The sequence below is a fragment of the Pristis pectinata genome, chromosome 2 (assembly GCF_009764475.1).
Source record: "Pristis pectinata isolate sPriPec2 chromosome 2, sPriPec2.1.pri, whole genome shotgun sequence".
In the NCBI taxonomy this organism is placed as follows: domain Eukaryota; kingdom Metazoa; phylum Chordata; class Chondrichthyes; order Rhinopristiformes; family Pristidae; genus Pristis; species Pristis pectinata.
In genome coordinates, this window is record NC_067406.1 from 10,167,627 (window position 1) to 10,192,510 (window position 24,884).

Sequence of the window (24,884 nt, forward strand, 5' to 3'; positions counted from 1 at the left end):
TGTTTTATTGCAATAACTTTTTTAATGGCCCATTGTCAATTTTTAGTCTGATTATGCTGTTGTTAAGTGCCTTGTGACTTTTTTCTCCATGAAGCAATGATTGTTATTGATGTGGGTACTTAATTGAAGCTTGTTCGCACGCTGTAAGAGTCTAATCAGTCTCGATTACTGCTGACTGCAAAGTTTCCAGAGCTAATTACATACAGAGGGACATTAGAAGCTCTTAAAGCAGCCAAACATGGTGATTTGTCAGGGAGCAGACTGAAAGCCTGGTAAATAGTGTCAGCAGGTGGAACTGGAGAACACCAACACTTCACTGCAACCAGCTTTCAAGGGAAAGGGAAACCTTCTCCCAGTTCCTCAGCTGACAAAACCCAGAACACTACAACACAGTACAGGCCCTTCGGTCCACAATGTTGTGCCGACATTTTATCCTGCTCGAGGATCTATCTAACCCTTCCCTCCCACAAGCGCCCCCCATTTTTCCATCATTCATGTGTCTAAGAGTCTCTTAGATGTCCCTAATGTATCTGCCCCCACAACCTCTGCCGGCAGTGCGTTCCATGCATCCACCACTCTCTGTGTAAAAAACTTACCCCTGACATCCCCCTTATACCTTCCTCCAATCACCTTAAAATTATGTCCCCTCGTCTTAGCTATTGTCACTCTGGGAAAAAGTCTCTGTTCACTCAATCTATGCCTCTTATCATCTTGTACTCCTCTATCAAGTCCCCTCTCATCCTCCTTCTCTCCAAGGAGAGAAGCCCCAGCTCGCTCAACCTATCCTCATAAGACATGCTCTCCAATCCAGGCAACATCCTGGTAAATCTCCTCTGCACCTTCTCTAGAGCTTCCACATCCTTTCTATACTGAGGCGACCAGAACTGAACACAATAAAGCTGCAGCAATTCACGGTACAGAGAAAGGGGCCATCCTGTCCATGATGTATGTCTAATCCTGCTTCCCAGCTCCTGCTCTGGGACATTGTAGAATAGAGCTCATCGAGTGCTCAACAAAACACTTCTTAAACCCAGTAATAGCTTCTCTCTCCACCAACCTTCCAGAGTCCTCGAACCTCAGTGAAAAAATTAAGAGGAGAAGGTTTGCAGTGAGCATCAGTCAGGAGCTGAATACAAGACATCACACACCAAGCCATGAAGTTCCCAAGGTAAGAATCATACCCTAAACCAATGTCCTCTTGAGCACCAACCTAATTCACACAGATTCATAGTTATACATCACAGAACAGGCCCTTCAGCCCAACTCATCCATGCCAACAAAGATGCCTATCTAAGCTTATCCCACTTGCCTGCATTTTGCCCTCTCCCTCTAACCTTCTCCTATCCAAGTATCTGTCCAAATGTCTTTTAAACGTTGTTATTGTACCTGATTCTAACACTTATTCTAACAGCTCATTCCATATACCCACCCATATTCCAATGTGTGGAAAACTTGGCCCTCAGATCTTCATTAAATCTTTCCCTTCTCACCTTAAACCTGTGCCTGTTGTTATAGGCTCCCCTAACCTGGTAAGAAGACTGTGACCATAGATAATGAACAGTTTAAAATTCCAAACTCTGGTGCTAAATTAACCCGTTGACCTCACATCCTGTGGGCTGGACTGTCAGGAGGGCTGCTAGATAGGACAAAACTAAACCTGGCCATGAATCCCATTGCTATTCAGATTGAAAATGGAATATTGGTGAACGTTTTAGGGTGAATACTGTTCATCAGTGGGAAGAGAGAAAACAAGGTTTTAAATCTCCAGAGGAGTGTGAGACCAGGGATGGATAGCATAAAGGAAATATCTGTGATAGGGTGAGACCAGGGTGGATGGGATAAAGGAAATATCTGTGATAGGGTGAGACCAGGGTGGATGGGATAAAGGAAATATCTGTGATAGGGTGAGACCAGGGTGGATGGGATAAAGGAAATATCTGTGATAGGGTGAGACCAGGGGCAGATGGGACAAAGGCAATGTCTGTGATAGGGTGAGACTAAGGTTGCCCTGGGAATGATTGATGAGCTAATAGCAGCAGTTAAAGGGGGATAATAGTTTTAAGCAGCAGAGAAGGTGAAGATCAGGGCATAGGGAGTAACAATTTGGCTGAGGACACCAAATACCTTGATTCCAAAGTCTGCTAAACTAGCTGGGAATGTGAATATAAAGGAGGAGGTAAAGAGACTTCACAACAATATGGACCAGCTGAGTAAGTGGGCGAGAACATGGTAGATAATGGAAAAAGAAGTTTTTTTTAATAAAAACAGAGAATGGTAGAAATACTCAGCAGGTTAGGCACCGCATGTTGAAGGAGAAATAGTTAACATGTCAGGTCAAAGACCCTTCATCAGGACTGGGGTCGAGAGAAATAGTTTTAAGCTACAGAGAAGGTGGGGAAGAGACAAAGCGAATATCTGTGATAGGGTGGGACCAGGGGTGGATAGGACACGGGATATCTGTGATAGGGTGGGACCAGGGGTGGATAGGACACGGGATATCTGTGATAGGGTGGGACCAGGGGTTACGTTTTAATTTCAGATTTCTAACATCTGCAGTTTTTTCATTTTCAGGTCATCCATTTCAGTGGATGAAAGAGAAAGGCAGAGAGTGTGTAAAATGTAAAGCAATTGGGTGGTGTTGATATTCAAAGGAACCAGAGTGTGTTATTATGCAAATCACTGAAAGCCAACACGCAGATACAACAAACAATTTGGAAGGTAAATGGTATGTTAGCCTTAACTGAGGGAAGATTTGAATACAGTAATAAGGAAGTCTTGCTGTAATTATACAGGTGAGACTGCACCTGTAATACTGTGAACAGCCTTGATCTCCTTACCTAATAACATATATAGCATTGCCAGGATGGAGTAGAGCAAAGATCACCAAATATTCTTAACAGACTTCTACAGATGCACTGTAGATAGTACCCTGACTGGTTGCATTGGCCTGGTACAGCAATTCCTGGAACTCAAGAGGCTGCAGAGAGGAGTGGACACAGCCCGGTCCATCACAGGCACAGCCCTCCCCACCACTGACAGCATCTACAGGAGGCGCTGCCTCAAGGCAGCAGCATCTATCATCAAGATCCCCACCATCCGGGTCATGCCCTCTTCTCGTCGCTACCATAAGGCAGGAGGTACAGAAAGCCTGAAGTCCCACACCGCCAGGTTCAGGAACAGCTACTTTCCGATAACCATCAGCTTCTTTTTTTTTCCAATCTTTTTATTAGTTTTCAAATTAATACAGATTAATATATAACATCAATGTTTGTATATGTAATACAAAGCGATCAAGAGAACAACCATGCATAGATAAACATAAAGAGCAATAAAATATAAAAAAAAATCTGTAGATCCCACAATCTCTTAGTAACTGAATATAATATAAAAGGAAAGAAAAAGATTTATTATATATATATATACACACATACATACATACACACACACACACACATACATATATATATGTAAAAGAAAAGAAAGAAAAATCCCCAAATCAATAGAACAAATTATAAACAATATATCAAACCAAACTAAACAGAAAAATTTAAAAAAAAGAAAAAAAAAAGAAAAAAAAAGACTGGACTGAAATTTCTCAATAGAAACAGAGCAATATTATGTCATCAACTCTGTTCCTCTAAGTTGGAAAGTTATTGAAAGGGGATCTACATCATGTGAAAATATTGAATAAATGGACTCCAAATATCTTCAAATTTAAGCGAAGGATCAACAGTACCACTCCTAATTTTTTCCAAGTTTAGACATGATATAGTTTGAGAGAACCATTGAAAAGTACTAGGGGGATCCATTTAAGCAAAATGGATCGTTTGGCCCATCAGGTTTTTGAACCAACCTGGACAACCCTAACCCTACCTCAGCAACAGAACACTACGGACCACCTCTTGCACTGCCATGGACTTGTCTCTGTGTTGTTTGCACTAATATCTTGTCTTGCACAGTCTTTTTGCCCTGTAAATTTATATTCCGTGTGTACCTTACCGGGGGGGGGGGCAGGCTGGAGGGAGGTAGGGGAAAGTGGGCAGGCAGGGGGGAGGGAGAAGGATTTTTGAATGTTAAGGGAATAAAGGGGCATTGGGATGAGTGCAGGACAAAGCACTGATCTGGAAGATCAACCAATAACTTACAGAATAGCAGAGCAGACACAACAGGCTGAATGGCTGACTCCTGCTTCCATTTCTTATGCCACGAGGACTCCATGAAGGAATCCTCACGTACGAGGAAGGTCTCTGCGACCCTGTGGTACAAACTCTAGGTTGTGCCTACAGAATTTCCTGGACACTTAACTCTCGGAGCATTAGTACTGCCAGCTTCCTTGACCAGAGTTCACCTTTAGTTTGATTCCAAATCTGTCCCCTTCGAAGAATGACTGCCATGCCATTGAAAAGCAAGCAGGATTTATCACCTGGTTTTTTTTTAAAAACATTCATTCCAATTACACCAGCTACCTGCATGCAGTGGGGTGCTTTGTCGCAGGAATCACTGGGCTTGCTTATGGGAGAGCAACTGGCTCAGTCCAAGGACTTTCAAAAATCAAACGTTCTCTCAATCTGGGTTGAATAAGTGGGTTGAAAATTCCTCTCCAACAGGCTGGATGGTTGCCAGTCAGTGGCGTCTGGGCTCAAAGCCAAGATCACTGGAACTTGGCAGTGAATGCAAAGGCTCACTCGGAGAGTTTGCAAACAGCCCGCATGTCAGCAGGAGTGTGGAAGGACCGTTCTCCCAGAGGAAGCGCAGTCTCACCCATATCAGAGAAAATCACAGTGAAATCTGGGGCTCCTGCTGTTCGAGGGAGGCCTACGTGTTGTATTTTTTCGTGAATGTCTTTCAGATGCGATTAAAAAATGAAGCAGCAGGAAGCAAAGGCACAGTTCCTCAGGCCTGTGCTGTCATCCAGTAAATCCAGACGTTGGTTTTTCACCTCACTCCCCCATTACTGAGTCCAAAATCTGTCAGTCTCATGTTGAACTAATCAAAAACAAGTATTACATGACCAAGCCCTTATCCCGAGGCAGTGTTCCCTGTGAGTCTTCCCAGCTGGGCCGTCAATCACTAGTCGCTTTTAGCACCTGCAAGAGTTCTGTGACATCACCCTCCCATCCTTCTTAACCTCAGAGGGTTTGACCCCCATTCAATTCACCTCTTTGGAAACAACCCTCACACTCATTAAATCAAGCACCTGGGTTCAATTCCCGCCGCTACCTGTTTGTGAATTCTTCCCGTGTCTGCGTGTGTTTCCTCCGGGTGCTCCGGTTTCATAGAACATTACAGCACAGTACAGGCCCTTCAGCCCATGATGTTGTGCCAACATTTTATCCTGCTCTAAGATCTATCTAACCCTTCCCTCCCACACAGCCATCTTGTACACCTCTATCAAGTCACCTCTCATCCTCCTTCTCTCCAAAGAGAAAAGCCCTAGCTTGCTCAACCTATCCTCATAAGACATGCTCTCCAATCCAGGCAGCATCCTGGTAAATCTCCTCTGCATCCTCTCTAAAGCTTCCACATCCTTCCTATAATGAGGCGACCAGAACGGAACACAATACTTCAAGTGTGGTCTGACCAGAGTTCTATAGAGCTGCAACATCACCTCATGGCTCTTGAACTCAACACCCTAACTAATGAAGGCCAACACACCATACGTCTTAACAACCCTATCGACCTGCGTGGAAACTTCGAGGGATCTATGGACATGGACCTCAAGATCCCTCTGTTCCTCCACACTGCTAAGAGTCCTGCCATTAACCTTGTATTCTGCCTTCGAATTCGATCTCCCAAAGTGTATCACTTCACACTTATCCGGGTTGAACTCCATCTGCCACTTCTCAGCCCAGCTCTGCATTCTATCAATATCCTGTTATAATCTACAGCAACCTTCTACACTATCGACAACACCACCAACCTTTGTATCATCAGCAAACTTACTAACCCACCCTTCCACATCTTCATCCAAGTCATTGATAAAAATCACAGAGCAGGGGCCCCGGAACAGATCCCTGCGGAACACCACTGGTCACTGACCTCCAGGCAGAATACACTCCATCTACCACATTCCAAAGACGTACGGGTTAGGAAGTTGTGGGCATGCTATGTTGGCACCAGAAGCCTGGTGACACTTGAGAGCTGCCCCCAGAACACTACACAAAAGATGCAGTTCACAGTTTTACTGTGTGTTTCGATGTACATGTGACTAATAAAGAAATCTTATCCTTATATGTCCTACCATTGTGAGGTAGATTTCATAGATCAGTATAGCACAGGAACAGGCCCTCCAGCCCACAATATCCCTGCCGACCATGATGCCAATGTAAACTGCATATCTGTCTGCACATGGTCTATACCCCTCCATTCCCTGCCTGTCTACATGCCTCTTAAAAAACACTGCTATTTCTCCTCAGGGTCCTGACCAATATGTATCCCTCTAAAGGAGTTCACTTGGTCATCATCACATTGCCATCTGCGGGAGCTTGTTGTGTACAAATGATCTGTGTTTCCTACAGTACAGAAGTGACTACAATTTAATTGATACCTCGCTCATTGTAAACCCCTTTGGGCTGTCCTGTCATGTACACCGGGGAGAACCATTTGCAAAGGCTTGCAGATTGAGCTGCTTAAGATTCAATTCCTTCTTCTTTTTGCCTTTAGCATGCTGTTTTCATTTAATGAGCAATCCAATTAGTCTCGTTCTTTAGCCCAGAAAATGTTCCACCTCAAATATTTCTCCAGTTCCCACATGAAGGTCAATGTCGAGTGCATCTCCCTGAACTTTCAGGCAGTATATTCAGTACGTCACAACTGATTGCATAGAAAAGGTTACCCTCACCATGTACACAGCTGGTAGGACAATTATCTTACATAAATACTTGGAAAGAAACTTTACCTTCTGGCACAGGAACAATTTCAACCACCTTCAGGTAGAGGCTTGGCAGTGGGACAGAGCAGGCTCCCTGGCCCAAGGTCTGTGTAGCTGGGAGCAGAAATGTTATCTCGTATTTGTGGCTAATCTTCAAAAAACCCACCTGGAACAAGGCAGAAAAGAGCTTCAGAACAAAGCCAACTTTTGTAGATCAATCCCAATTCCTTCCTCTCTCTTTCTCTACCCCAATCCCTCTCCCTACATCCTGGCCACTCCCCCTCTCTCCACCCCACCCACTCCCTCTCTCTACACCCGCCCACTCCCTATCTCCCCACTCCCTCTCTCCACCCCCGCCCACTCCCTCTCTCTCTCTCCACTCCCTCTCTACCGACATGGCATTCCCTCTAGGCCGACTAGAGGGAATGCCATGTTAGATCCAGTTTTAGGAAATGAACCGGGACAGGTGAAGGATCTATTGGAGGGTGAGCAGTGACCATTGCTCCATAACCTTTAAAATTGTCATGGACAGGGACAGGTGCAGAGAGGACAAGAGGTTTTTCAATTGGGGAAGGGCGAACTACGAGGCTATAAGGAGAGAACTTGGGAGTGTAAATTGGGATGTCCTTTTCGAAGGAAAATGTACCATGGAGATGTGGTCGATGTTCAGGGATCTTATGCAGGATAATAGGGATAAATATGTCCCGGTGAGGCAGAGAAGAAATGGCAGGGTGAAGGAACCGTGGGTGACGAGAGAGGTGGAACGACTTGTTAGGGAGAAGGTGGTAGCATACGTGAGGTATAAGCAGCAAGGTTCAGACAGGGCCCGTGAGGAATATAGGGTAGCGAGGAAGGGCTGAGGAGAGCTAGAAGGGGACATGAAAAGGCTTTGGCTAGTAGGGTTAAGGAAAATCCCAAGGCCTTTTTCAAGTACGTGAAGGGTAGGAGGATGGCTAGGGTAAAGGTAGGTCCGATTAAGGACAAAGGTGGGAGAATTTGCCTGGAGGCGGCGGAAGTGGGAGAAGTTCTCAATGAGTACTTCTCTTCGGTATTCACCAGGGAGAGGGGTCTTGATGATGCGGAAGGGAGTGCTGGTAGGGGTAATGTTCTCGAGGTTGTAGATATCAAGAGAGAGGATGTGTTGAAGTTGTTAAATAATATTAAGACAGATAAATCTCCGGGGCCTGACGGGATTTTCCCCAGGCTGCTTCAAGAGGCTAGGGAGGAGATTGTTGAACCGCTGGTAAGGATCTTTGAGTCCTCGTTGTCCACGGGGGTGGTGCCGGAGGATTGGAGGGTTGCGAATGTTGTCCCCTTGTTCAAAAAAGGTAATAGGGATAGGCCAGGGAATTATAGACCGGTGAGTCTCACGTCTGTGGTGGGTAAGCTGTTAGAAAGGATTCTAAGGGATAGGATTTATGAACACCTTGAGAATCATGGACTGATTAGGGACAGCCAGCATGGCTCTGTGAAGGGAAGATCTTGCCTCAAAAGCCTGATAGAGTTCTTTGAGGAGGTGACCAGGAAGATTGATGAGGGCAGTGCGGTGGATGTGGTTTACATGGATTTTAGTAAGGCATTTGATAAGGTTCCTCATGGTAGGCTTCTTCAGAAGGTCAGAGGCCAAGGGATCCAAGGAAGCTTGGCTGTGTGGATTAGGAATTGGCTTGCATGTAGAAAGCAGAGGGTTGTGGTGGAAGGAGTGCCCTCAGATTGGAAGGCAGTGACTAGTGGTGTCCCGCAGGGATCGGTTCTGGGACCTCTACTTTTTGTGATATTTATAGATGACTTAGATGAGGGGTGGAGGGCTGGGTTAGTAAGTTTGCAGACGACACTAAGATAGGCGGTGTTGTGGATAGTGTGGAGGGCTGTCGGAGCTTACAGAGGGATATTGATAGGATGCAGAGTTGGGCTGACAAGTGGCAGATGGAGTTCAATCTGGAGAAGTGTGAGGTGGTACACTTTGGAAGGACAAACTCCAGGGCAGAGTACTGGGTGAATGGCAAGGTACTTGGCAGTGTGGAGGAGCAGAGGGATCTGGGGGTTCATATTCACAGTTCATTGAAAGTTGCCTTACAGGTGGAAAGAGCAGTCAAGAAGGCCAATGGGATGTTGGCTTTCATAAGTCGCGGGATTGAGTTTAAGAGCCGCGAGGTGATGATGCAGCTTTACAAAACTCTAGTTAGGCCACACTTAGAGTACTGTGTTCAGTTCTGGTCGCCTCATTATAGGAAGGATGTGGAGGCGTTGGAGAGGGTGCAGAGGAGATTTACCAGGATGCTGCCTGGATTGGAGAGTATTGAATATGAGGAGAGGCTTAAGGTGCTAGGGCTTTATTCACTGGAAAGGAGGAGGATGAGAGGAGACATGATAGAGGTATATAAAATACTGAGAGGAATAGATAGAGTAGACAGTCAGCGCCTCCTTCCCAGGGCACCAATGCTCAAGACGAGAGGTCATGGCTTTAAGGTTATGGGTGGGAGGTTCAGGGGAGATGTCAGGGGGAGGTTTTTCACCCAGAGAGTGGTTGGTGCATGGAATGCACTGCCTGGGGTGGTGGTGGAGGCAGATACATTGAACAGGTTCAAGAGCTTGTTGGATAGGCACATGGAGGAGTGTGGGATGGGGGGATATGCGGGAGGAAGGGGTTAGGTAGTGTGAGGGTGGTTTGATGGACGGCACAACATGGTGGGCCGAAGGGCCTGTTTTGTGCTGTATGGTTCTATGGTTCTATAGTACCCCCTGCCCACTCCCTCTCTCCCCACTCCCCCTCCCCACTCCCTCTCTACCCCCTGCCCACTCCCTCTCCACTCCCCGCCCACTGCCTCTCTCGCCCCACTCCACCCACTCCCTTTCTTTTCCCACTCCCACTCTCCACCCCCCCCCCCCATTCCCCCTCTCTTCCCCTCCCCTTCTGCAAAAATACACAGACGTTAGGGAAATAACAGGCTGTCGTTTTCTTAGCTGGGAAAATTGGGGATTATAGTGTCGAGGAGGAATTAAGGGCGGTGGAGAACTAGCACAGCTGGGGCAGCATAGATCAGCCACTATCATACTGAATGGCAGGGCAGACTTGAGGGGCCAAGTAGCCTACTCCTGCTGCTATATTCTTGTGCTCTTTTGCACAGATCTGAATAGATAAGATTTATTAGTCACATGTACAAAGAACATAGAACATTACAGCACAAGTACAGGCCCTTCAGCCCACAATGTTGTGCCGACATTTTACCCTGCTCTAATATCTAACCCTTCCCTCCCACATAGCCCCCTATTTTTCTATCATTCACGTGTCTATCTAAGAGTCTCTTAAATGTCCCTAATGTATCTGCCCCCACAACCTCTGCCGGCAGTGCGTTCCACACACCCACCACTCTCAGTGTAAAAAAAAAACTTACCCCTGACATCCCCCTTATACCTTCCTCCAATCACCTTAAAATTATGCCCCCTCACGTTAGCCATTTTCACCCTGGGAAAAAGTCTCTGATTGTCCACTCCATCTATGCCTCTTATCATCTTGTACTCCTCTATCAAGTCACCTCTCATCCTCCTCTCCAAAGAGAAAAGCCCTAGCTCACTCAACTTATCCTCATAAGACATGCTCTCCAATCCAGGCAGCATCCTGGTAAATCCCCTCTGCACCCTCTCTAAAGCTTCCACACCCTTCCTTTAATGAGGCAAACAGAACTGAACACAATACTCCAAGATACAGGAGCCTGAGGGCACATACCACCTGACTTAAGGACAGCTTCTACCCCACTGTGATAAGACTATTCAACGGTTCCCTTATACAATGAGATGGACTAAGACCTCACGATCTATCTAGTTGTGACCTTGCACCTTATTGCACTGCACTTTCTCTGTAGCTGTGACACTTTACTCTGTACTGTTATTGTTTTTACCTGTACTACGTCAATGCATTCTGTACTAACTCAACGTAACTGCACTGTGTAATGAATTGACCTGTATGATCAGTTTGTAAGACAAGCTTTTCACTGTACCTCGGTACAAGTGACAATAATAAACCAATACCAAGTGTGAAACACACAGTGAAATGCATCTTTGCATAATATGTTCTGGGAGCAGCCCGCCAGTGTCACCACCCATCCGGCGCTAACATGGCGTGCCCACAACTTCCTAACCTGTACGCCTTTGGAACGTGGGATGAAACCCATGCAGTCACAGGGAGAACGTACAAACTCCTTACAGACAGCGGCTGGAATTGAACCCGGGTGCTGTAATAGCGTTACGCTAACTACTACACCACCATGCCTGCCCTAACAGGGCAAGCTTGAACAACCTATGTACACAATGGATGAAGTGTGCCAACAGATTAGTGCATCCTCTGAACTTCCTCATGTTCAATATTTATTGCTTAACAATCGAATCTTCGGCTATGTCAATTACTCACCTTCAATCTAAGATAAACTGTACATAACAGAACTCTGAGCCAAGAGCGTCTCGACTAAGCAGCTGATGGTTATTCCAGGGATCGGCAGCGAACTTAACTACATTATCCTGGCAACCAATCCAGTCTCAAAATGTCGTGAAAGGCTTCCCAAGCATTATTGCATTTTATGTGCTATTTCAGAGGGAAATACAGTGGCCATTTTGAGCATAGCAAATTCCAAGAATAACATACAACTAGTTGCCGATGACATTGGTGGAGAGTGACATTGCCCTAATGTCATGATTTTGAGGGGTTCGGGGAGGGGAGGGTGGTGAGTTGGGAAAAGGGAAATGGCTATGTTTTGCTATTCTACACTGGCATTTCTAATCAATTTTTTTGGGGGGGGAATGGGAATCCTTAAAAGATTTTATTTTTAATTTATTCATCAATGGGATGCGGATATCAACGACAATGTTGGCCTTCATTGTACATCCCCAAAATGAGTAACCAGACCACACTGGGGTGGGTCTGAAGTCAGCTACAGGTCAGAATGGGTAGATGTCCTACTCCCAAGAACACTGGTGAACCAGATGGGCTTTTACAACAAATCAGTGGTCTCATATTTACCATTACTAAGACAAGAATGTTTTTTTAAACTCCAGATTAATTTTTTAATTATTTAATCACCTGGTGGAACTTGAACTTGTGTCTCCGAATCAACGACCAATGATCCAGACTGCTGGCTTCTAAACTGATAACTTAACCACGATGTCTCTGTATGCCTGCATTGCTACCTGTGGTCAATGGACTGCGGTCCACTTAAATATAAGAGAAAAGGAAAACAACACCAGGTAACCCTCGAACCCGGCGAAAGTTTTCATTTTGTTAGGCAACCACCATTGATATAATAACACAGCACCAAACGACACCATTGAGCTCATCAGCAGAGTGCCAGCTCTTGGAAAGTACAAACCGCATAAACTCAGATCTTGCTTTTACTTTTATAGAACAGTACAGCACAGTATGGGCCCTTTGGCCCACGATGTTGTGCCGACCTATATACACCTACCCCATGGTCATCTAACCCTTCCCTCCTACACAGCCCATAACCATTTTTCTTAGATCCACGGGCCTACCCAAGAGTCTTTTAAGTGTCCCTATTATGTCAACCACCACCCCCGGCAGTGCGTTCCAGGCACCCACCACTCTCTTCCATTTCCCCTTGAAAACTACTTCCGCATCAGGATACAAGGACAAACTCTCATCTCCACCAGCCCATGGTTCTGTAATTATTTCAGGTTTGTGACCTTTTCTCGTCCTCGTTCAATGGACGACAGTTCCTCTTCCTGCAATTCATCAAAGCCCTTTTTCTCTTAGCGAAATGTAATCATTTGGAGGTAGGCTTTAAGTTACCCAACCAGGCCCGACTGTGAGGATCAGGATCGGGCTGGGTCAGATCGGCAGGAACCTCGTGAACCATTTGGGTTGCAGGGCGTCAGGTCGTATCGTGTATGCACAGGATAAAGGAGGCAGAAAGGGGGTTGGGTGGGAGGGGCGGGAAGGGAGGAAGCGGGCAGGGGAGGGGGAGGGGGAGGGGGAGTGCATGCGCGGTGGGGGGGAGGGAAGAGAGGAAGGAAGGAAGGAAGCAGGTGCAGCTTGCAAAGTACAGTGGTTGGGTGAGGGGTGGAAATAGTTATCATGCGTGGGTTGGAACTGAACCGTCCTCAGTTTGATGGCCACCATGGTGGATGACAATTTTATAACCAGCCAGATCTCTCCTCAGGAGCAGCAAAGTTGCTACAATAGGTCTCAATTACAACGATATTAACTTCCACCTCAAAGAATTTCTACCTTGTCGCCTCATTATAGGAAGGATGTGGAAGCTTTAGAGAGGGTGCAGAGGAGATTTACCAGGATGCTGCCTGGATTGGAGAGCATGTCTTGTGAGGATAGGTTGAGTGAGCTTTGGAGAGGAGGAGGATGAGAGGAGACAAAAGAGGTGTACAAGATGATAAGAGGCATAGATCGAGTGGACAGTCAGAGACTTTTTCCCCCCAGTGTGACAATGGCTAACACGAGGGGATATAGTTTTAAGGTGATTGAAGGAAGGTATAAGGGGGATGTCAGGGGTAAGTTTTTTCCCCCACACAGAGAGTGGTGGGTGCGTGGAACGCACTGCCAGCAGAGGTTGTGGAGGCAGATACATTAGGGACATTTAAGACACTCTTAGATAGACACATGAATGATAGAAAAATAGGGGGCTATGTGGGAGGGAAGGGTTAGATAGATCTTAGAGCAGGCACAACATTGTGGGCCGAAGGGCCTGTACTGTGCTGTAGTGTTCTATGTTATCGATGTTACCCAATAGAACAACAGCCAATTAACGCCACTGAAAACATTTAACTTAGAGTACCCTGGGAGAGAACTTACTCCCCATCTTCAACCACTTCCCGCACCTACCCTCCTGCATTGGGAGTCTGATTCGTTTGGAGCGGAAAAGAATCTTCCACAAAGGAGAGTTTTAGTGGAGGAAAGAAGAGAAATAATTCATGTTTCGGCTCAATGACCTTTGAGGCTAGTGCCTCAAGGGCCCTGGTTTCTCTCACCACAGATGCTGCCTGATCCACTGAGCATTTACAGTTTTCATCTCAGGTTTCCAACATCCTGACCATTGTACAAATTTTAGGAAATGGAGATTGCTTCTCTCTACACACAGAAAAACACTTCCTGGATCTCTTCAAGAAAGTGGAAAAATTAATTTAATTTTACTAAGGGCAAAGAACCCGACAGCTTCGTGCTGAGAGAGCTCAAGGTATGAGCAACACTTGTATTCAGCAGGGAGTTCCACCTCTCCTTATTGTGTTAACTATTTAATTGAACATCCAGGCACTCATATACACATTCCTTGCATAGCCCGGAGCTACTGAATTCAAGCTGATGTTGACTTCACCTCACAGACAACCAGGGAATGTTCCTACTGCCCTATTTAATGCTCTCTCCCCAATACTCCCATGAACTCTACACCCAAATCTCCCCCACCCAACAAAATTCAATTACTCCCTCCACCCACCCTCTCCCCCCCCCCCCCAACACCAGATCCCATCCCTCAAACAACAGCACTAAACATAAAACTCTAGCTAGGCCGCATCTGGAGTACAGCCTTCAGTTCTGGTTCCCCCATTACAGGAAGGATGTGGAGGCTTGGGAGAGGGTGCAGAAGAGGTTTACCAGGATGCTGCCTGGAATAGAGGGCATGTGCTATAAGGAGAGGTTGGATAAATTTTAATTTAATTTACAGAGTGGTAACAGGCCCTTTCAGCCCAACGAGTCTGTGCCGCCCATTTTAAACCCCCAAATTAACCTACCCGTACGTCTTTAGAATGTGGGAGGAAACCGAAGCACCCAGAGGAAACCCACGCAGACACGGGGAGAACGTACAAACTCCTTACAGACAGCGGTGGGAATCAAAGCCCGATCGCTGGCGCAGTAATAGCGTCGCGCTAACCACTACACTACCGTGCTTGCCCAGAGTGGTGGATGCCTGGAATGGACTCCCAGGGGTGGTGGTGGAGGCAGATACGACAGAAGGGTTTAAGAGGCTCTCATGAATGTGCAGGGAATGGAGGGATACGGACCATGTGCAGGCAGCAGGGATTAATTAATTTGGGGCTAATAGCTTCATTAGTTCAGCACAACATCGTGGGCCAAAGGGCCTGTTCCTATGCTGTGCTCTTGTATGTTCTAAGATCAGTTAGCTAATTTGCCCCTTGGGATGACCACGTCTGTCACCAGTCTGCCTCTCACCCACCTGGCCATGAAGCATGATGTGCAGGGCAGGCATGATAGTGTAGCGGTTAGCGTAATGCTATACAGCGCCAGCGACCCGGGTTCAATTCCGGCCACTGTCTGTAAGGAGTTTGTACGTTCTCCCCGTGTCTGCGTGGGTTTCCTCCGGGAGCTCTGGTTTCCTCCCACATTCCAAAGACGTACAGGTTAGTAAGGGTTAGGAAGTTGTGGGCATGCTATGTTGGTGCCGAAAGTGTGGTGACACTTGCGGGCTGCTCCCAGAACACTCGACGCAAAAAGATGCATTTCACTGTGTTTCGATGTACATGTGACTAATAAAGAAATCTTATCTCATCTTTTCTATGTGGATTTTCACAGCAGAGGCTGCCATTTGAACCATCAAACCCACTATGACTCTCTGCAATATTTGTCTGTGCCATTTCACTGCATTTTACTGAGAAAAAAAACACCCTCTTCAAATTTTTTGCAAATCCCAAATGAACTCTGCTTCCACCAGCAACTTGATACAGATTTTCTATGATGTAAAATACCCACACTTAAATCCACAAGCTGTTTACTCCTATGGTTCTTAAATTCACGGCATCGTGTCACTGAGTCACCAAGTGGGAACAGAATTTTACCATTGAATTCATGACTTTTATTGACAAGTACGAGGCAGATCTTGCTGGATCAAAGCTCTTCCATTGTGAGCCACTCTAAAAGGTCTTCACTGTCTAATGGAGAGTTGCAATTACTTAGCTACACTGCAACACTTTGATCACAGTCCCTTCCACACGCCTCCATAAAAACTGCAGCCTTTATGCACACTGAACCTCAGCAGGTTAATTTAAACAATGCGGCAACAAGTCTAGGGTTGCAATTCAAAACCTTAGCCCAACAAATCAGTCCCTTAACCCAAGCCGTTCACCAGCATAGGAGGAGCATCAGTGCAGTGGGTGCTGTGATCCATTTCACCTTCCGTAAGGCAGAAGATACAAAAGCTTGATAGCACGCACCACCAGGCTCAAGGACAGCCTCCATCCTGCTGTTACAAGACCCCTGAACGGAACTCATTTACTCCTGATCTTTCAATCTACCTCATCATGGCACTTGCATCTCATCTGCCTATCTGCACCGCACTTTGTAACGTAGAACATAGAACAGTACAGCACAATACAGGCCCTTCAGCCCACCATGTTGTGCTGACCTTTAAAACCTCGCCCAAGACTATCTAACCCCCTCCTCCCACATATCCCTCTATTTTAAATTCCTCCATATGCTTACCTAGTAATCTCGTGAATTTGACCAATGTACCTGCCTCCACCACCACCTCAGGAGGCGTATTCCATGCACCGACCACTCTCTGGGTAAAAAACCTTCCTCTGATATCTCCCTTGAACTTCCCACCCACTACTTTAAAGCCATGCCCTCTTGTATTAAGCATTGGTGCCCTGGGAAAGAGGTGCTGGCTGTCCACTCTATCTATTCCTCTTAATATTTTGTACACCTCTATCATGTCTCCTCTCATCCTCCTTCTCTCCAAAGAGTAAAGCCCTAGCTCCCTTAGTCTCTCCTCATAATGCATACTCTCTAAACCAGGCAGCATCCTGGTAAACCTCCTCTGCACCCTTTCCAACGCTTCCACATCCTTCCTATAATGCGGCGACCAGAACTGGACACAGTACTCTAAGTGTGGTCTAACCAGAGTTTTATAGAGCTGCATCATTACCTCGTGGCTCTTAAACTTGATCCCTCGACTTATGAAAGCTAACACCCCATAAGCTTTCTTAACTACCCTATTCACCTGTGTAACTGTAACACTATATTCTGCATTCTGTTATTGTTTTTCCTTTTGTACTACCTCTATGTAGTTATGTTTGGAATAATCTGCCTGGATGGCATGCAAACAAAAGCTTGCAAGTCCCACACCACCTGGTTCAAGAACAGCTACTTCCCTTTAACCATTTGGTTCTCGAATCAACCGGCAACAACTTAATCACTACAGTTCAGCAACACTATGACCACTTTGCACTAAAATGGACTTTGTTTTAATTATGTTCTTCCTTGTAAAAATTGTGTATAATTTATGTTTTTTTTGTGGATGCTGCTTATCTGATGCTATGTGTCTGTGAAGCTGCTGCAAGTAAGTTTTTCATTGCACCTGTGCACACATAGACTTGTGCATGTGACAAGAAACTTGACTTTGAGTTTGTGCCTTGGTACATGTGACAATAATAAACCAATTACCACCAGAGGCTACTGGACAACGGTCAGGATGGATTATGGGCACCAAAGGGGTTGCTGCGGTGTGAGGTGGGATTCTTGGCCAAATCGACAGGTACGTGACCCTCAGCAAGGGTGCACGCTCGTTTACCTTCAGGATGGAAGCTGACCACATCTGCTTCCCGTAGCTGAACAGCCTGGCAAGATTGGACACTCAAACAAAGCAACGTCAACTGGACTAGCAGTGCAGGATGGGTTGGTGGAGAAGCTAAACAAAAGAACACAAGGAGCAGGAGCTGACCAATCAGTCCCTCGATGTTGGCACACAAGGGAATAGTGACCACCAACGATCTGAACGAACGCAGCACCTCTCAGCAACCATTCACCAAGCCCGTCTTTCATCGATAAAGCAACTTTTATCAATGCACCATAGAAGGCATCCTATCTGGATGCATCACGGCTTGGCATGGCAACTGCTCTGCCCGGGACCACAAGAAAGTGCAGAGAGTTGTGGACACAGCTCAGTGCATCAAGGAAACTGGCCTCCCCTCCATGGACTCTGTCTATACCTCTCGCTGCCTTGGTGAAGCAGCCAGCATAATCAAAGACCCCACCCACCCGGGTCATTCTCTCTTCTCCTCTCTCCCATCAGGCAGAAGATACAGGAGCCTGAGGGCACATACCACCAGGCTCAAGGACAGCTTCTATCCCACGTGATAAGACTATTGAACGGTTGCCTTATCCAATGAGATGGACTCCTGACTTCACAATCTACCTTGTTTGACCTTGCACCTTACTGTCTGCCTGCAATGCACTTCCCTGTAGCTGTGACACTTTACTCTGTATTCTGTTATTGTTGTTACCCTGTACTACCTCAATGCACTGTGTAATGAATTGATCTGTACGATCAGTATGCAAGACAAGTTTTTCACTGTACCTCGGTACAAGTGACAATAATAAACCAAAACTAATACCATCTTGTGGTTTCTTTACACAGAACATACAGAACAGAAACAGGCCATTCAGCCCAACTGTTCAACTGTCCATCCATCTTACCGGCACAACTAGGAAATGCGCAGAAAAGATTTACCAGGATGTTGCCTGGACCTGGAGGCCTGATTTACAAGGAGAGGTTGTGCAGACTAGGACTTTATTCCCTGGAATGTAGGAGATTGAGAGGTGACCTAATAGAGGCGTATCATGAGGGGCATAGACAGGGTGAAAGCACACAATCTTTTTTCCAGGGAGGGGGTGCTAAAAACAAGAGGGCATAGACTTAAGATCAGAGGCAAGAGATGTAAAAGGGACATCAGGGCAGCTTCTTCATGCAGAGGGTGGGGCGTATTTGGAATGAGCTACCAGAAATAGTGGTTGAGGTGGGCACATTAGCAACATTTAAACACCATCCAGATAAGTACATGGATAGGAGAGGCGTAGAGGGCTATGGGCCAAACGTGGGCAGATGGGACTAGCTCACTGGGCAACTCAGTTGGCATGGACGAGTTGGGCCAAAGGGTCTGTTTCCATGCTATGTGTACACAGCACAGTACAGGCCCTTCAGCCCACGATGTTGTGTCGACCTATATAAACCTACTCCATGATCAATCTAACTTTCCCTCTACACAGCCCATAACCCTCCATTTTTCTTACATCCATGTGCCCGTCCCAAGAATCTTTTAGAAGTCCCTATTGTATCAGCCTCTACCACCACTCCCGGCAGTGCGTTCCAGGCACCCACCACTCTGTGTAAAAAACCTACCTTTGACATCTCCGCTGAACTTTCCTCCACTCACCTTAAACGGATGTCCTCTGGTATTGGCCATTGCCACCCTGGGGAAAAGGTGCTGGCTGTCCACTCTATCTATGCCTTTCATAATATTATACACCTCTAATCCTCCGTCGTTCCAAAGAGAAAAGCCCTAGCTCAGTCAACCTATCCTCATAAGACATGCTCTCCAATCCAGGCAGCATCCTGGTAAATCACCTCTGCACCCTCTCTAAAGCTTCCACATCCTTCCTATAATGAGGCGACCAGAACTGAACACAATACACCAAGTGTGGTCTCACCAGAGTTTTGTAGAGCTGCAACATTACCTCGCAGCTCTTGAACCCAATCACTCGACTAATGAAGGCCAGCACACCATACGCCTTCCTAACCACTCTATCAACTTGCGTGGAAACTTTGAGGGATCTATGTGCTTGGACCCCAAGATCCCTCTGTTCCTCCACACTGTTAAGGATCAAGGATCCTGCCATTAACCTTGTACTCCACCTTCAAGTTCGATCTTCCAAAGTGCATCACGTCACACTTTTCCGTATTGAACACTTTTCCGGATGACCATAAAAACAATTGCACTCACCGAAAGCAGCGCCTTCAGGGTGGTAGGTGGTCACAACGTCTGCCTCATCTGCAGACTGCTATCAACAAGAGATTGACCTAAATATCTCCACAACGTGCCATCTCTATGTGTGGCTGCAGTACTGTGAGTGGCCCAGGCAGAGAGAACAGCAGAAACTATTTCCCTTAACAGGATGGTCAATAACCAGGGGACAGATTTAAGGCAGTCAGTAGAAGAAACATAAGGGAGTAGGGGGGTGAAAGTCATCCAAAGGATTCGAGGTCTAGAATTTGTCTTCTTTTTTTTTGCACAGAATGTAGTGGGTGCCAGGAATAATAGCGGAGGCAAGTATGATAGAGGCTTTTAAAAGGCTCTTAGATAGGTACATGCAGAGAATGGAGAGACATAGACAGTGTGTGGGCAGAAGGGATTAGTTTAGTTAGGGGTTTAATTAGTTCAACACAACATTGTGGGCCGAAGGGCCTGTTCCTGTGCTGTATTGTTCTGTGTTCTAGCACCATGTTCTATCAATTCCACCACAAATACATTTTGCTCTATTACTCACTGAAACACATGGGGGTCTTTATGCACTTGTGCTCAGCGCTATGTCTGTTGGAATGGAAGAAAAAGAAACAGGTGTAGAACACTCAGCTCCTTGAAGCTGTTCCACCATTCAAGAAGATCATTTGATCTTTGCGTCGGTTCATTGACATAGTCAGAGTATTAAAGCATGGAAACAGACCCCTTGGCCCAACTGTTCCATGACAAACGAGATGCCCATCCTAACTAGTCCCATTTGCTCACGTTTGGTCCCCTCTAAATCTTCCCGTACATGCCCAAATGTCTTTTAAATACTGTTATTGTACCTGCCTCAACTACTTCCTCTGGCAGCTCGTTCAGTCGACGCACCACCCTCAGTGTGGGGAAACTTGCCCCTCAGCTCCCCTTTAAATCTTTCTCCTTTCACCTTAAACTTGTGCCCTCTAGTTTTAGACTCCACTTTCCTGCCAGTTCCCTATAGTCCAAAATCTTCGCTCTACCTTGAACTTGTTCAGCAATCCAGCCACAACAACTGGGCAGGAGAATTTCAAAGATTCATGATCCTTCAAAGAGACTCCTACTCGTCGTAAATGGGTGACCTCTCATTCTGAAACTATGCACCTACTTTTGGATTCCCTGAGAAGGGGAAACGCTCTCCTCACACTTACCCCATCAATCCCCTTCAGAACCCAAAAAGCTTCCCTCAGATCACCCCACAAAGTTTGAGGGCAAAAGTTCCACCATACTTTTGGGGGGGTGGGAATTGGCAATGGGCAGTATATGCCAAGCCGGTCAGAGATGCTGGTATAACTAGGGAATAATTTTTTAAAAATAGATCAACTAGTCAACCACTTATTATCTCACCTTCACTAAAAAACTCCCATCTTCCTCTTGGGTCACCATTACAATAGAGTCGTGTAATTTCTCTTCGAAGTGAACGTGATTGGCTGTTCCTTCATGGCTCTCGGCTCTAAAGCGAACTCCCCCAGCTTTGGGCTTTGTACCTGAAGATATAAAGAAGCAGGATCGTTAAACTAGAAATGGACAGGGGGAAGAGAGAAAGACGAGAGATTACTCCAGCCTTATCTGAAAACTGTTGATGCCGGAAGCTACAGACAACCTTTCTTCGACCTCCTTTCTTTAAAACTACACTACTGATCTGGATTTTACTGCGTCATGCAAAGGAACCCATGAGCAACTACCTTCCAGTTAAATGCAGTTGGCTGCTATAATGAAAATAATTCAAATGAGAGTTATCATCTTCTCTTAAGGGAACGAGAGATCAGTACTAAACGGAACACTTTAGAAATAGGACTGAAAATTAACAGTGTTAAATTAGATATTAAATATTAAATAGATGTCACACAGCCTGTTCTGAAGGGCTCAGTGGCTTCAATGGATAGAATAAGGCACAGGTGAGAAAACGAATCAAACACAAATGTATAAAATTCAGGACATAGCAGTTAGCATAGGGTGGCACGGTAGTGTAGCAGTTAGCGTAACGCTATTACAACACCAGCGACCCGGGTTCAATTCCCGCCGCTGTCTGTAAGGAGTTTGTACATTCTCCCCGTGTCTGCTTGGGTTTCCTCCGGGTGCTCCGGTTTCTTCCCATATTCCAAAGACGTACGGGTTAGGAAGTTGTGGGCATGCTACGTTGGCACTGGAAGCGTGGTGACACTTGTGGGCTGCCCCCAGAGCACTCTATGCAAAAGATGCATTTCACTGTACATGTGACTAATAAATAAATAAATATCAAAATAACTAAATATAGATGAGAGGCCATTTCCCCTGGATGGAGAAGAGTGATGGACGCTGGGCAAAGGGTCAACCATCTAGTTCGGAGATAAGAAATATCCTTACTTTGGGGGATCGTGAATGTGTGGAATTCTACACCCCAGAGGACGATCGGGATTCTCGGTCTACACTGAGGGAAGAGACTTGGAATTTGACCTCTAAGTTCTCACACGAGCTGAAATCCAACCAAGTACAGTTCCCCAGAACAATGGAGACTGAACCATCACCACTCCCACATTCCTGGTTAGGTAAGACAAATAGAGCGATTGATTTAAGTAATCCTTTCATCTCTGCATACCTTCGATCTCCCTCACCTGCAACCCAACTCCTTTCCAGTGTGACAACATATCTAAAGGCCAACTTCTCTCAAATTGCTCTTCTAGAACTGCAAATACTTCTGAACATTCTTCGTTTTGAAAATTAAGTCATGTGACCTTCTGGTTCTGTGGAAACAGCTGACCTCAGACAATACAGTGAGGCCGCACTTGGAGTATATGTACAATTTTGGTTGCCCTGTTACAGGAAAGACATCATTAAACTGGAGACAGTGCAGAGAAGATTTACCAGAATGTTGCCAGGACTTGAGGGCCTGAGTCATACGGAGAGGTTGGACAGGCTTCATTCCCTGGAATGCAGGAAACCGAGGGGCGACCTTATAGAGGTGTATAAAATCATGAGGGGGGATAGATAGGGTGCATGCACATAATCTTTTTCCCAGGGAAAGGGAACTAAAAACTAGAGGGTTTAACGTGAGAGGGGAAAGATTTAAAAGGGACCTGAGGGGCAACTTTTTCACACAGAGGCTGGTGAGTACATGGAACGAGCCGCCAGAGGAAGTTGTTGAGGCGGGTAAAATAATAACATTTAAAAGACACTTGGACAAGTACATGGATAGGAACGTTTTAGAGGGATATGGGCCAAACACGGGCATATGGGACTAGCTTGGTGGGCACGAACGAGTTGGGCCAAAGGCCTGTTTCTCTGCTATGACTCTAATAAAGCTGGATAGGAAAAGTCAGCTGGACTCAGAGAACTGAGTTCCAACATACTCCAATCCAAGTGATCCAATACCAGAGGGCATGCATTTAAGGTAAGAGGGGGTAGGTTCAGAACAGACGTGAGGGGTACATTTTTTTTTACTGAGAGAGTGGTGGATGCCTGGAATGCGTTGCCTGATAGGGTGGTGGAGGTAAGTTCATTGGGGGCTTTTAAGAGGGGCTAGGATGGACACATGAATGAGAGAAAAACAGAGGAATATGGGCATTCTGTAGGTAGGAGGGATTAGCTACATCGACACAACATTGTGGGCTGAAGGGCCTGTTCTGTGCTGTACTGTTCTATACTCTTCACTGGAGACCCTCCTACTTATTCGTTCATGGGATGTAGACATTTGCCACCATTTATTGTTCATCCCCATATGCCCCTGAATTCAGGTGACAGTCACATTGGCGGGTCAGGAGTCACACATATGCCAGGCCAGGCAAGGATTAGCAGATTTCCTTTCATGACACACATCAGTGAACCAGATGGGTTTTTATGACAATGTAGTGATTTCATTGTCATAGTTATTTCAGTTATTTTTTTCTTTAAAAATTCCAGATTTAGTTACTTACTTACTTGAAGTAAATCCAGATCCCATGGAGGGATTTGAACTCAAACCTCTGGATCAAAGATTCAGAACTCTAGCTGCCATTCATGCAACTTAACCATTATGCTGCTGTTCCCTGAAGGCTATCGGTGTACTAGATACGTTTTAATGACGAGCTGGTAGTTAACATTTCTGAAACCGGCTTCTTTTTTCCAATTCCAAGTTAGTAATTGCTTAAATTTAAGTTCCATAGTTGCTACGGAGGAACCTAAGCTCAACTCTCTGGAGATAACAACCAGCAAGTGACCTCCAGCATGTACAATGGGGTAATCACCCTGCATTTAGTTGGCTTGACAAGGAGCTTAGCTTCAAACCTGGGGCTGATGGAAAATAGACTGGAGGAGGGTGGGGCAACATCATTAGGCCTTGCGATTACGTGGGGTATAATTACCGACAGAAGCCCCTTGAGTCAAACATCTTGTTCCTGTGTCAAAATTAAGGAGCACTGTCAATGACTGGCAACTCTGACATCCAAGTCACCCCGTAAATGGCAGAGGAAACAAACCCAGTTCACCTGTCTGAAGTCTGCCAATGCAATTAGAAGCAACAGAATGATGTGATGGATTTGATAGTGACCGCAACATCTGGAGACGTAAACCTCTTCAGATGTGGTCATCCTCTTCTTGCCTCAGTGACTCAGGCATATTGGTATTGGTTTATTATTGTCACTTGTACTGAAGTACAGTGAAAAACGTGTCTTGCATACCAGTCAGACAGGTCAATTCATTACACAGTGCAGTTACATTGGGTTAGTACAGAGTGCATTGAGGTAGTACAGGTAAAAACAATACAGTACAGAGTAAAGTGTCACAGCTACAGAGAAAGTGCAGTGCAATAAGGTGCAAGGTCGCAACAAGGTAGATCGTGAGGTCACAGTCCATCTCATTGTATAAGGGAACCATTCAATAGTCTTATCACAGTGGGGTAGAAGCTGTCCTTAAGTCTGATGGTACGTGCCCTCAGGCATATGTCAATCTTACATTTGTACAGCACCAAGTGTGTTACAGCCAGTGAATTGCTCTTTAACTGTGGTCACTTTTGTTCTGTAACCATTTTAAATAAATTCCCACGCACGTGTCACTATCAAGGCTGTTTTTTTTGACTGCCTAACCCTAGTTGACCTCATATTATTCTCATGACACAGAAAGAATGCATTACTCATGCAAGCTCTCAGAGAAATCTCATCTGCCCCATTCCCTGACTTATTCCCCTGTAACCCATTCACTCTCACATGCCCTTCAGCTGATTCTTCCCCCACCCACCAACACCAGAAGTAATTTACAATGACCAATA

General features: G+C 45.8%; 1 protein-coding gene across 4 annotated transcripts in view; it reads right to left on the reverse strand.

Annotated features, from left to right (window-relative positions):
• Positions 1–24,884, reverse strand: part of adissp (adipose secreted signaling protein) — a 121,194-nt gene that overhangs the window by 40,814 nt on the left and 55,496 nt on the right. For 2 of the 4 annotated variants that reach the window (XM_052010541.1, XM_052010542.1), the window contains exons 3-4: positions 21,011–21,150; positions 6,899–7,037 (exon numbers count right to left, since the gene is read on the reverse strand). In XM_052010541.1, the coding sequence (XP_051866501.1) occupies positions 6,899–7,037; positions 21,011–21,150 (279 nt within the window). The remainder of the gene's footprint in view (positions 1–6,898; positions 7,038–21,010; positions 21,151–24,884) is intronic. The other 2 variants (XM_052010544.1, XM_052010543.1) reach the window with 1 other exon arrangement.